Genomic DNA, 13727 nt, shown 5'->3' with positions numbered 1-13727 from the left:
CACACATATAAATTAAGAATCCATGTTATAGGCTTATCAGCTTAATGCTTTTTCTTGTTGACTCAAACTTTCATCACTGGAACACAGTAGAACTCTCAAAATGTCAGTTAGACACAGATTTAATTTTGACAAGAGCTTAAAATAATTTCTGCCTTCAAAGAAAGGCGCTGAAGAAAAAAAATTCTATAAACATTAAATATAAAATTATGTTCCTCTTGTACACAGGTAGGATAACAGTATTGATGCTTTTGACCACAGGTGTTACCTAGAATTTTAGACTTCATTATTACCTTGTAAATAACGGCAATATCAGCATTTTAGCATGACATCATGTGTCCTTTTGATGTTTAGGAAACAGTGTTTTCCTTTTGGAAAAGCCATTTTTTTTATTTACATGCAAATACTAGCTTATTCATAATCTAAACAATAAGGCCATGTTTTGGAGTCCTTGAATGTTGCAAGTGTTAAAGAAACAAAGCTGGATGGGAAAGGAGAAGAAGCAATAAGAATGTCTGTCTTTTCTCATGTCTAATCAATGTTTTTTATTGTTGCTTTCTGACACATTAACATGTATTAAATGTATCACCCGTATCTGAACTCCATATAAAGACTTGAACTCCCCCCTCCACACATACACACTTTTCACTTTGCCTGAAGTTATGGTTCATACTGTTGGAGAGGGGAGTGAAAAAGCCACTTTGCTAAATTAGTATTATTTTCCCAAATTCAGATCATAGGCTTTCTTTTCAGCTCACACCAACTTGGATGCTTGAGTTTTAAAGGCAACAACAAAAAACTCCTGAGAATACCATGAGGAGTCAAGAAAATAAACAAGTGAATCATTAAACAAATAACCCAGAGTTCTCATTCAAGCCACAAATGACCAGGCTCAAATTATCCTACTTCAGAAACATTATTTGAAAACCTAGTTCTCTGGAGAAAATGCTAATGCTGGAAGGAAAGAGAAAAAGAGGACAATCACCAGCACAGTAGATGGACTCAGTTATCATGGTGATGAGTGCACAACTGGAAGACCTGAGAAACTAGGTTCAGGCAGATCATCATGGAGAAAAATCTATATTGTCACTAGGAATCAAAAACAACTTGATGGCACATAATCGATCAAACAACAGTTTAATAGACATGACTCCTAGAATGTGAGGGAGATATGATAGACATCTAGCACAAGATCCAACAAAATCTTACTTCCTATCATGCAAATGAAAGAGACAGAGAAAAATCTAGGCAAAAAAAGAGGGCTGATATGTTTCCTTGAGCTTTAGAATATTGAGTGAATCCAGCTGACATGATTTATCAATCATGCTGTATGGCTAAATGCCTTTGGTTACTTTGGCTAATGGTGATTAATTCAATAAACTCTGTTGTGGTTGTACAATCATTAAGTTGTATCTGACTCTTTACAACTCCATGGACCATAGCACATCAGGCCCCCCTGTCCTCTACTGTCTCCCCGAGTCTGCCCAAATTCATGTTCACTGCGTAGATGATACTATCTAACCATCTCATCTTCTGCCATCACCTTCTCCTTTTGCCTTCAATCTTTACCATCATCAGGGTCTTTTGCAATGAGTCTTCTCTTCTCATTAGGTGGCCGAAGTATTTGAGCTTCAGTATCTGTCCTTCCAAAGAACAGTCAGAGTTGATTTCCAGAGTGTCCTGCTGGATCAAATCAAAGGTGCATCCTATTTCTTTATCGGAGGCCAATCAGATACCTCTGGGAAATTCGTAAGCAGGACAGAATCACCAGTTGGCTCTTCCCATCCATGTGCTATGCCAACTGTATTAGATGCAGAGCTTTTCTGACTAGAAAAACCATCCCAAACGTCTTTACATACATTAGCCTAATCAACAGGCTTTGCATACATTAGCCTAATCTCCTTTCTAAAATTGTGCCATCACCAAACCTTGATGCATAGAATTTCACAGTAGCCAGGCCCGTTAGATCCTAGTAGGACCGTCTGGTTCTCCTACAGAATAGAACATCTGTTATAAATTGATATCTCACTGTTATGTCAATACTTCAACCAATCATACTATTCCCTTTCTCCCTACCATCTACCAAATCACTCTTCGGTTCTGGTTCCATAGGCAGCAATTTTATTCTACAATTAAACTGAAATGCATAATGCTGGATATATATATATATATATGTTAGTACATTGGTGAGAGTGTGTAGTTCGGGTTTTAGGTGTTGTTCGTCAGCTAAGCGTTTTGTTCTGGAGATGAGTGTCTTGGCTACAGAGTTGATCTGTGCTGGGTGGTGGTGTGAGAGAGCGTGCAGATAGCGGTTTGTGTGTGTTTTCTTCTGGTAGATGGTGTGTCCTAGGGAGCCATTGGATTTCTTGTAGACTAAGACATCCAGGAAGGGAAGTTGGTTGTTAGCTTCTGTTTCCATGGTGAACTGTATTTTGGGGTGTAGGCTGTTGAGGTGTGTGAGGAAGTTGTCCAGTTTTTCTTTCCCATGTGGCCAGATTATGAAGGTGTCGTCTACGTATCTGAGCCAGAGTTTGGGTTTGTGATCCGATTTTTCTAGAGCTTGGGTTTCAAAGTGTTCCATGTAGAGGTTGGCAATGACAGGTGAGAGGGGTGATCCCATGGGTGCTCCTTCTGTTTGTTTGTATTTTTGTCCGTTATAGATGAAGTATGTGTTGGATAGGCAGTGGTTGGTCAGATCTAAGATGTGTTTGGGGGGGTTATATTTGTTTTTGAATAGCTGTCAAGGCTTCTTTGATAGGCACTTGGGTGAAGAGGGATATGACATCGAAGCTCACTAGTAGGTCGCTGGGCTGTAAGCTTTGTTTCTTTATGATCTCTATAAACTGGAATGAGTTTTTTACGTGTGAGGTGATGGATTCTGCATAGGGCTGTAGTTGTTTGGCGAGAAATTTGGCTAGGTTTTGTAGAGGTGAGCCTATGGAGCTGACTATAGGTCTGAGTGGGTTCCTTCTTTGTGTATCTTGGGGAGACCATAGAGTTTAGGGCATCTGGATGATTTCTCTCTGGGAATGATTCTTTGCTGGATCTCTTCGCTAATGGGGGAGGCTTTTATCTTGGTTCTGGTGGTTTTTTCCAGGTAGGTGGTGGGATCTGTATTTAGGGGTTTGTATGTGGAGTCTTGGAGTAGGTTGGTTAATTTGGTTTGGTAGTCAGATGTGTTCATAACCACCGTGGCGTTGCCCTTGTCTGCTGGTAGGATTATTATGCTGGTGTCTTCTTTCAGGTTACGTAGTGCTGTCTGTTCCTCTTTGGGTAAGTTGCTTTTGGGTGGCTTGCTGGTGCAGAGGATGTTGGTGATTTGAGTCTGATTTTGTTAGCGTCGTCGGGGTTGATTTTGGTCAGGCTGGTTTCAACTCCACATATAATGGTTTCAGTGGGGATGTGTTTGGGAGCGACTGCAAAGTTGAATCCTTTGGAAAGGACATTGGTTTAGGCTTTGGTGAGGATCCTATCTGAGATGTTATGCACTGTTTGTTTCATGTGTGGCTGTGAGGGAGGAGGGGTTTGTTTCTGGCGTTCTTGTAGTCTTCGGAGTTTGTTGGTGTGTGTATCTGTCTTGAGGGTGGTCTGTGTTTCGGCTCTCCAGATGGCGAGTTGTTTGGATTTGTCCCAAAGTGCGGGGTGGATCTTGTTGCTGAGTTTGAGGTGGAGTGTGAGGAGATCTTTGTTAATTCGGTCTAGGAGGAATCTTTTTGTGTGAAGTTCATTTCTGATTAGGGCCAATTCTGTTCTTTTCAGGATCCGTTTGGTGGCTGCAGAGTTGGAGTGGAATTTCAGTTGGAAACATGTGGGGATTAGATTTTGATCTCGGCAGTTACGTAGGAATGCGAGGTCACATAAAATGGAAGCTCTTTGGACTTCAAGTTTTTCATAGGTCCTGGTCAGATGGTGGATTTCCTCCCCGTAGAGGTTCGATATTTGTTTTCTGAGGTTTTCGCGGGTATTTGTATATAGGTCTTTGGTTGTTCGGGTTTTCTCCCGCGTAAAATTGGAAGTGTCTTGGCAACGTTTCGACGAAGTCACATTCGTCATCTTCAGGCTGGTGTTTTTAGCTTCTTGCTTTGAGCAGCAATGTGTGGTTTTAGCTGTTTCTTCCTTTTAACTGCCAGTGAGGGTATGAACTGATTGGATGGGAGCTTGGCTGTGTTCTGATTGGGTGGAGGTGTGTTCTGAATGGTTAGGGGCTTGGCTGTGCTCTGATTGGCTGGGGGAGTGTTCTGTTTGGTTGTGCTCAGGTTAGTCTGAGTTGCAGAGGGGTTTAAGATTTTGGGGTTAGGGAGTCGTTTGTCAATAAGGGCAGGTTTCCAAATGGCTGGTAGGCGGGAGGTATCATCTCGCTTGTTCATGCTGTGTGGGCGTTTTTCTATCTCGATGGCTTCTCTGATTATTCTGTTATTAAAATGTTCACTTTTGGCAATGGTTCTGGTATTTTTAAAGTCAATTTCATGTCCTGTGGCTTTAAGGTGTTGGACCAGGGAAGATGTTGGTTCCTCTTTTTTGACTGAGTTCTTATGTTCTTCAATGCGTGCACTTATTCTTCTGTTGGTTTGTCCGATGTATGTGGTGGGACAAGTGGTGCATGGGATTTCGTATACTCCTTGATTTTCTAATTCAATTTTATCTTTGGGGTTTCTAAGGATGGTGGATATTTTTCTGTTTGTGCAGAATGCTGTTTTGATGTTGTGTTTATGGAGGATCTTACTGATTCTGTCTGTGATGCCTTTTATGTATGGGAGGATGGCTTTGCCGTTTTCTTGTTCTTTGTCTTGGATTTTAGTGGGGGTTTCTTTTTGGATTAGGTTTGTAATCTTATTTCTATGGAATCCATTGGATGTTAGTACATTGGTGAGAGTGTGTAGTTCGGTTTTAGGTGTTGTTCGTCAGCTAAGCGTTTTGTTCTGGAGATGAGTGTCTTGGCTACAGAGTTGATCTGTGCTGGGTGGTGGTGTGAGAGAGCGTGCAGATAGCGGTTTGTGTGTGTTTTCTTCTGGTAGATGGTGTGTCCTAGGGAGCCATTGGATTTCTTGTAGACTAAGACATCCAGGAAGGGAAGTTGGTTGTTAGTTTCTGTTTCCATGGTGAACTGTATTTTGGGGTGTAGGCTGTTGAGGTGTGTGAGGAAGTTGTCCAGTTTTTCTTTCCCATGTGGCCAGATTATGAAGGTGTCGTCTACGTATCTGAGCCAGAGTTTGGGTTTGTGATCCGATTTTTTCTAGAGCTTGGGTTTCAAAGTGTTCCATGTAGAGGTTGGCAATGACAGGTGAGAGGGGTGATCCCATGGGTGCTCCTTCTGTTTGTTTGTATTTTTGTCCATTATAGATGAAGTATGTGTTGGATAGGCAGTGGTTGGTCAGATCTAAGATGTGTTTGGGGGGTTATATTTGTTTTGGATAGCTGTCAAGGCTTCTTTGATAGGCACTTGGGTGAAGAGGGATATGACATCGAAGCTCACTAGTAGGTCGCTGGGCTGTAAGCTTTGTTTCTTTATGATCTCTATAAACTGGAATGAGTTTTTTACGTGTGAGGTGATGGATTCTGCATAGGCTGTAGTTGTTTGGCGGAAAATTGGCTAGGTTTTGTAGAGGTGAGCCTATGGAGCTGACTATAGTCTGAGTGGGTTCCTTCTTTGTGTTCTTGGGGAACCATAGATTTTAGGGGGCATCTGGATGGATTTCTCTCTGGGAATAAATAAGAGAATAAGTGCACGCATTGAAGAACACAAGAACTCAGTCAAAAAAGAGGAACCAACATCTTCCCTGGTCCAACACTTAAAGCCACAGGACATGAAATTGACTTTAAAAATACCAGAACATTCGCCAAAAGTGAACATTTTAATAACAGAATAATCAGAGAAGCCATCGAGATAGAAAAACGCCCACACAGCATGAACAAGCGAGATTATACCTCCCGCCTACCAGCCATTTGGTAAACCTGCCCTTATTGACAAACGACTCCCTAACCCCAAAATCTTAAACCCCTCTGCAACTCAGACTACCTGAGCACAACCAAACAGAACACTCCCCCAGCCAATCAGAGCACAGCCAAGCCCCTAACCATTCAGAACACACCTCCACCCAATCAGAACACAGCCAAGCTCCCACCCAATCAGTTCATACCCTCACTGGCAGTTAAAAGGAAGAAACAGCTAAAACCACACATTGCTGCTCAAAGCAAGAAGCTAAAAACACCAGCCTGAAGATGACGAATTTGACTTCGTCGAAACGTTGCCAAGACACTTCCAATTTTACGCGGGAGAAAACCCGAACAACCAAAGACCTTATACACAATAACCCGCGAAAACCTCAGAAAAACAATATAGAACCTCTACTGGGATGACAAATCCACCATCTGACAGGACCTATGAAAACTTGAAGTCCAAAAGCTTCCATTTTATGTGACCCTCGCATTCCTACTAACTGCCGAATCAAATCTAATCCCCACATGTTTTCCGAACTGAATTCCACTCCAACTCTGTCAGCCAACCAAAAGGATCCTGAAAAGAACGAATTGGCCCTAATCAGAAATGCACTTCACTACAAAAAGATTCCTCTATACCCGAATTAACAAAGATCACCTCACACTCCACCTCAAACTCAGCACAAGATCCACCCCGCACTTTGGGACAAATCCAAACAACTCGCCGTCTGGAGAGCCGAAACACAGACCACCCTCAAGACAGATACACACACCAACAAACTCTGAAGACTACAAGAACGCCAGAAACAAAACCCCTCCTCACTCACAGCCACACATGAAACAAACAGTGCATAACATCTCAGATAGGATCCTCACCAAAGCCGAAACCAATGTCCTTTCCAAAGGATTCAACTTTGCAGTCGCTCCCAAACACATCCCCCCTGAAACCATTATATGTGGAGTTGAAACCAGCCTGACCAAAATCAACCCCGATGACGCTAACAAAATCAGACTCAAAATCACCAACATCCTCTGCACCAGCAAGCCACCCAAAAGCAACTTACCCAAAGAGGCACAGACAGCACTACGTAACCTGAAAGAAGACACCAGCATAATAATCCTACCAGCAGACAAGGGCAATGCCACAGTGGTTATGAACACATCTGACTACCAAACCAAATTAACCAACCTACTCAAAGACTCCACATACAAACCCCTAAACACAGATCCCACCACCTACCTGGAAAAAAACCACTAGATCCAAAATAAAAGCCTTCCCCATTAGCGAAGAGATCCAGCAAAGAATCATTCCCAGAGAGAAATCATCCAGATGCCCCAAACTCTATGGTCTCCCCAAGATACACAAGGAAGGAACCCCACTCAGACCTATAGTCAGCTCCATATGCTCACCTCTACAAAACCTAGCCAAATTTCTCGCCAAACAACTACAGCCCTATGCAGAATCCATCACCTCACCCGTAAAAAACTCATTCCAGTTTATAGAGATCATAAAGAAACAAAACTTACAGCCCAGCGACCTACTAGTGAGCTTCGATGTCATATCCCTCTTCACCCAAGTGCCTATCAAAGAAGCCTTGACAGCTATCCAAAACAAATATAACCCCCCCAAACACATCTTAGATCTGACCAACCACTGCCTATCCAACACTACTTCATCTATAATGGACAAAAATACAAACAAACAGAAGGAGCACCCATGGGATCACCCCTCTCACCTGTCATTGCAAATCTCTACATGGAACACTTTGAAACCCAAGCTCTAGAAAAATCGGATCACAAACCCAAACTCTGGCTCAGATATGTAGAACGACACCTTCATAATCGTCCACATGGGAAAGAAAAACTGGACAACTTCCTCACACACCTCAACAGCCTACACCCAAAATACAGTTCACCATGGAACAGAAGCTAACAACCAACTTCCTTCCTGTATGTCTTAAGTCTACCAGAAATCCAATGGCTCCCTAGGACACACCATCTACCAGAAGAAACACACACAAACCTCTATCTGCACGCTCTCTCAACACCACCACCCAGGGCACAGATCAACTCTGTAGCCAAGACACTCATCTCCAGAACAAAACGCTTAGCTGACGAACACCCCTAAAACCCGAACTACACCACTCTCACCAATGTACTAACATCCATGGATTCCATAGAAATCGATTACAAACCTAATCCAAAAAGAAACCACCCACCACATCCAAGACAGAGAACAAGAAAACGGCGAAGCCCTCCTCCCATACATAAAAGGCACCACAGACAGAATCAGTAAGATCCTCCACAAACACAACATTAAACAGCATTCTGCACAAACAGAAAAATATCCACCATCTTAAGAAACCCCAAAGATAAAATTGAATTAGAAAATCAAGGAGTATACGAAATCCCATGCACCACTTGTCCCACCACATACATCGGACAAACCAACAGAAGAATAAGTGCACGCATTGAAGAACATAGAACTCAGTCAAAAAAGAGGAACCAACATCTTCCCTGGTCCAACACCTTAAAGCCACAGGACATGAAATTGACTTTAAAAATACCAGAACCATTGCCAAAAGTGAACATTTTAATAACAGAATAATCAGAGAAGCCATCGAGATAGAAAAACGCCCACACAGCATGAACAAGCGAGATGATACCTCCCGCCTACCAGCCATTTGGAAACCTGCCCTTATTGACAAACGACTCCCTAACCCCAAAATCTTAAACCCCTCTGCAACTCAGATTAACCTGAGCACAACCAAACAGAACACTCCCCCAGCCAATCAGAGCACAGCCAAGCCCCTAACCATTCAGAACACCCCTCCACCCAATCAGAACACAGCCAAGCTCCCATCCAATCAGTTCATACCCTCACTGGCAGTTAAAAGGAAGAAACAGCTAAAACCACACATTGCTGCTCAAAGCAAGAAGCTGAAAACACCAGCCTGAAGATGACGAATGTGACTTCGTCGAAACGTTGCCAAGACACTTCCAATTTTACGCGGGAGAAAACCCGAACAACCAAAGACCTATATATATATATATATATATATATATATATATATATATATAAGATCTACACAAACCAGAAAGCAGCAGCAAAAGCTGACCTACCAACAATGTAAGAAATCTCCCCAACAATCCCAAGGATGTGCTACACATCCAAAACCTGGATGAGGAACCACCATTTTCATTAGGTCATCTAAAATCCACTATCACTGGGGTGGGGGAAAGACAGGGAGGGAGACCACACTTCTCCAGGTAGGAAGCTACATCATTTCCATTTAATTTTAAGGCTGATTAAAAGTCCAGGTGAATGCAAGTTCCTTCTGGAACATGTACATTTAGGGAAGGCTATATCATGTCTTTCACTATGTAATACAATACCCTATAAAAGCAATCTTATGCCATCTTACTGTGTGTCACATGGCATGAACTTTTTAGTTCAATTTATTAAAGTTTTAATCTGACATCTGCGGAGCTTAAAATAGCATACAGTGAGGGAAATTATTTGATCCCTGCTGATTTGTATGTTTGCCCATGGACAATGAAATGATTGGTCTATAATTTTAATGGTAGGTTTATTTTAACAGTGAGAGACAGAATAACAAAAACAAATCCAGAAAAATGCATTTCAAAAAAGTTATAAATTGATTTGCATTTTAATGAGTGAAATAAGTATTTGACCCCTTTGCAAAATGTGACTTAGTACTTAGTGGCAAAACCCTTGTTGGCAATCACAGAGGTCAGATGTTGCAGTTGGCCACCAGGTTTGCACATATCTCAGGAGAGATTTTGTCCCACTCCTCTTTGCAGATTCTCTCCAAGTCATTAAGGTTTCAAGGCTGACGCTTGGCAGCTCGAACCTTCAGCCCCCTCCACAGATTTTCTATGGGATTAAGGTTTGGAGATTGGCTAGGCCACTCCAGGATCTTAATGTGCTTCTTCTTGAGCCATTCCTTTGTTGCCTTGGCCATGTGTTTTGAGTCATTGCCATGCTGGAATACCCATCCACGACCCATTTTCAATGCCCTGGCTGAGGGAAGGAGGTTCTCACCCAAAATTAGACAATTCATGGCCCCATATATCATTCCTTTGATGCAGTGAAGTTGTCCCGTCCCCTTAGCAGAAGAACACCCTCAAAGCATAATGTTTCCACTTTCATGTTTGATGGTGGGGATGATGTTCTTGAGGTCATAGGCAACATTCCTCTTCCTCCAAACACGGTGAATTGAGTTGATGCCAAAGAGCTCGATTTTGGTCTCATCTGACCACAACACTTTCACTCAGTTCTCCTCTGAATCATTCAGATATCCTTTGGAAAACTTCAGATGAGCTTGTACATGTGCTTTCTTGAGCAGGGTGACCTTCCGGGCACTGCAGGATTTCTGTCCTTCATGGTGTAGTGTGTTACCAATTGTTTTCTTGGTTTCTGGTCCCAGCTGCCTTGAGATCATTGACAAAATCCTCCCATGTAGTTCTGGGCTGATTCCTCACTGTTCTCATGATCACTGAAACTCCAGGAGGTGAGATCTTGCATGGAGCCCCAGACCGAGGAGATTTGACAGTTATTTTGTGTTTCTTCCATTTGCAAATAATCGCACCAACTGTTGTCACCTTCTCACCAAGCTGCTTGACGATAGTCTTGTAGCCCATTTCAGCCTTGTGTAGGTCTACAATCTTGTCCCTGACATCCTTGGAAAGCTCTTTGGTCTTGGCCATAGTGGAGAGTTTGGAATCTGATTGAGTGCTTCTGTGGACAGGTGGCTTTTATACAGGTAACAAGTTGTGATTAGGAGCACTCTCTTTAAAGAAAGTGCTTCTAATCTCAGCCCATTACCTGTTTAAAAGACACCTGGGAGCCAGAAATCTTGCTGATTAATAGGGGATCACATACTTATTTCACTCATTAAAAGGCAAATTAATTTATAACTTTTTTGAAATGCATTTTTCTGGAATTTTTTGTTGTTGTTATTCTGTCTCCCACTGTTAAAATAAACCTATCATTAAAATTATAGACTGATCATTTCTTTGTCAGTGGACAAACGTACAAAATCAGCAGGGGGTCAAATAATTTTTTCCCTCACTGTACATAGTGATCCTTGCTCCTCTTTTTTTTCCCACAATGACAGCCTGAAAAGTTTATTATCTGCTGAATCCCTAATCGGTCACTTAAGTGGGCGGGTGGTTTGGAATTCCCTCCTTATTACAGTCATGTGGCTCTCTCACCACAAAAGGTCATCCAGCTTTTCCCCAACCTGGAATATCCAAATTATTGATATGTGATAATAAGTTAGAGAGAGGCACTCTGTATACGTTCTAGGACAGACGTTTTTTAAATAGTTCTAAAATGGATCTGGGACACAAAAGCAATTCAAGGACGAGGCAATCTCTGCCAACCAGGCACAGGCAATGGAGCAAAGCGGATCTTGATCTTCGGTTGAGACAAGTGGTCCCCGAGAGGCCTAATGCCCCGCATCTCTTCTCACCTCTGTGTAGCGCCTTTCCAAAGCGGCGATTGACTCCCTCTCCACTTCCCACTCCGGTTTCTTTTGTTTGCGCTGTTGCCGCTGCTTGTCTTTGCGTTTGGCGTACCTCTTTTTCCAACGCTCGAAGTTGCGCACCGGGTCGGCGTCCGAACCCGACACGACTCTCCGACTCTCCTCCATCCCTTCTCGGTGGAATTGAGGACCAGAACACGCTGCCAAAGGAAAGAACGCGACGCGAAAGGAACCGGGCGCATAGAGATGACATCACAGGCAAGCTCCTCCCTCCTGAAGGAGGGGTAGTCCGAACTTCCAGCTGGATCGCGCATCATGCAACGATTGGCTGCGCGCCTTGCCGTTTTATATTAGCAAGAATAATGTTTGTTTAAGGTTCTTACTATTGGATTGTGTTGCATCCAGTATTGTACACCACAGCCATTAAGATCTGATTGTTGTGCTTGTTATTGTGTTGGATCTGACATATTGTACGCGTTGCATTTAATCGGTGCTTGTCAGACTTTTTGTTTACTTGTCCATCTGTAAATTTTTATTAGAAAGTCCTTTATCCATGTAGATAAACACTTTTAAGTAATTTAAAAGTCTCTATTGTGACCAATGGTGTATGTGTGATTAACCAAAGAATTATTTTTTTACCCAAATTTGGATGATTTATTTGGATAATTTACCCAGGTTTGGGAAGCACTGTATTTGATGATTGTGCACTATAACTAAGCTAAAGCTAAGCTTAACCTAACCTAACCTAACCTAACCTTTATTGTAATTTTTTTACTGTGGGCACACGGTACACAACAAAAATGAAATTTAGTTGCCCACTTTCAAAGTGAACACTTACATGACACACACCTAAACATACTATATACAACATATGTATACACCCACACCCTACATATGCATCACAAATAAATATTAAATACTGTCCATCTTGAATATATAACGAAGGAGAAAACTTGAGAGTTCACAAGGTTAATGTTGTATGGAATGAAACTATGGCTGAATCTGGATGTTCTACTTCAGATACCACAGAGACTCCTCCCAGAAGGTAACAAGGAAAACAGGTCGTGAAAAGGATGTGTAGTGTCCCAGGCAATCTTGTGGACCCTACTCAAGCAACGCTTCTGTGCTATGTCCTGGATGGGAGGGAGGGAACTGTCAATGATCTTTTCGGCCACCCTCACCACTCTCTGCACCGCCTTCCTGTCTGAAGCAGTAAGTAGTCTGAAGCTATGCTTCATTGTAGAGTAAATATAAAATACAGATAGTCCTTGACTTACAATTATTCATTTAACAACCATTCAAAATTATAACAGCACTGAACCTCGCACTTACAACCATTATACATCCCCATGGCTTGGTAATCAGCTTGTATTTATGATGGTTGCTGTGTCCCGGGGTCACATGACCTTCCCAGGCAACTTACAACAAGCAAAATCTATGCAGGAAGCCAAATTCACTTAACGATTGTGATTTACTTAACTGGACTGATTTGCTTAACAATGGAAAAAAGATTGTAAAGTCAGGCATGACTCATTTAATAACTGCCTTGTTTAGCAACATATATTCTGGTCCCAATTGTGGTTGTAAGTTGAAGACTACCTATATATAATTTGAAGGAGGGCTACTTCCTACAAGTTCTGGGGGCAGAAAAGTCAAGGGCTGGACCTGGATAACATTTGAATGGGAGGCCATCAGAAATAGAACTGAGAAATCAAAAAATCATCACATTGATGTCAAACCACTTCCATATTATTATCAAGAAAAGTTAATGGATATGCCCATCTTATCAACTGAGTTATCAGCTCTAGGTAACCTTAAGCTCTTTATTGTTCACAACCAAAATGAAATATGGAAAGAAATAATAGAAAAGTGGCTACGGGCATTCTAACTTAATTTCGTATATGCTCATAACAAAGCACAGTATAAACCTGGAATGAAACAGTAATTGATATCAGTAACAAGAGGAATTATGCAACTATTATGTCATAACCTGTTTTGGAAAAAAGTCATTTCTTGGCTTTAGAAGTCAGTTTCAGCTGAATTCCCAGTGGGTGTCAGTCCCACTATGTAGACCACTACATGAAATCAACTCCACAGGATATCTATATTTCATTAGGCTATAATATTAGGATCTTGCAAATCTAATTGTGCTGTACCTGTTTGATGAATTAGGGAGATATCTGAGCCGCTGCCACATATTACCTTGCTTTTCTGTACAGTACTTAACAAATACTTTAATCCCTTTTGCCTGGGGCAGTTTTTTTCAACTTCAGCAATTTTAAG

At 41.9% G+C, this 13727-nt stretch overlaps 1 protein-coding gene across 1 annotated transcript in view; it reads right to left on the bottom strand.

Annotated features, from left to right (window-relative positions):
• Positions 1–11654, bottom strand: part of DDX10 (DEAD-box helicase 10) — a 151343-nt gene extending 139689 nt beyond the window's left edge. The window contains exon 1 of the mRNA XM_039338594.1: positions 11433–11654. Coding sequence (XP_039194528.1) covers positions 11433–11612 — 180 coding nt within the window. The 5' untranslated portion in view covers positions 11613–11654. The remainder of the gene's footprint in view (positions 1–11432) is intronic.
• Positions 11655–13727: the final 2073 nt, after the last annotated feature.

The sequence above is a fragment of the Crotalus tigris genome, unplaced genomic scaffold (genome assembly GCF_016545835.1).
Source record: "Crotalus tigris isolate CLP2741 ecotype Arizona unplaced genomic scaffold, ASM1654583v1 scf7180000017710.2780689, whole genome shotgun sequence".
In the NCBI taxonomy this organism is placed as follows: domain Eukaryota; kingdom Metazoa; phylum Chordata; class Lepidosauria; order Squamata; family Viperidae; genus Crotalus; species Crotalus tigris.
This window is presented reverse-complemented; position numbering and strand designations above follow the sequence as displayed.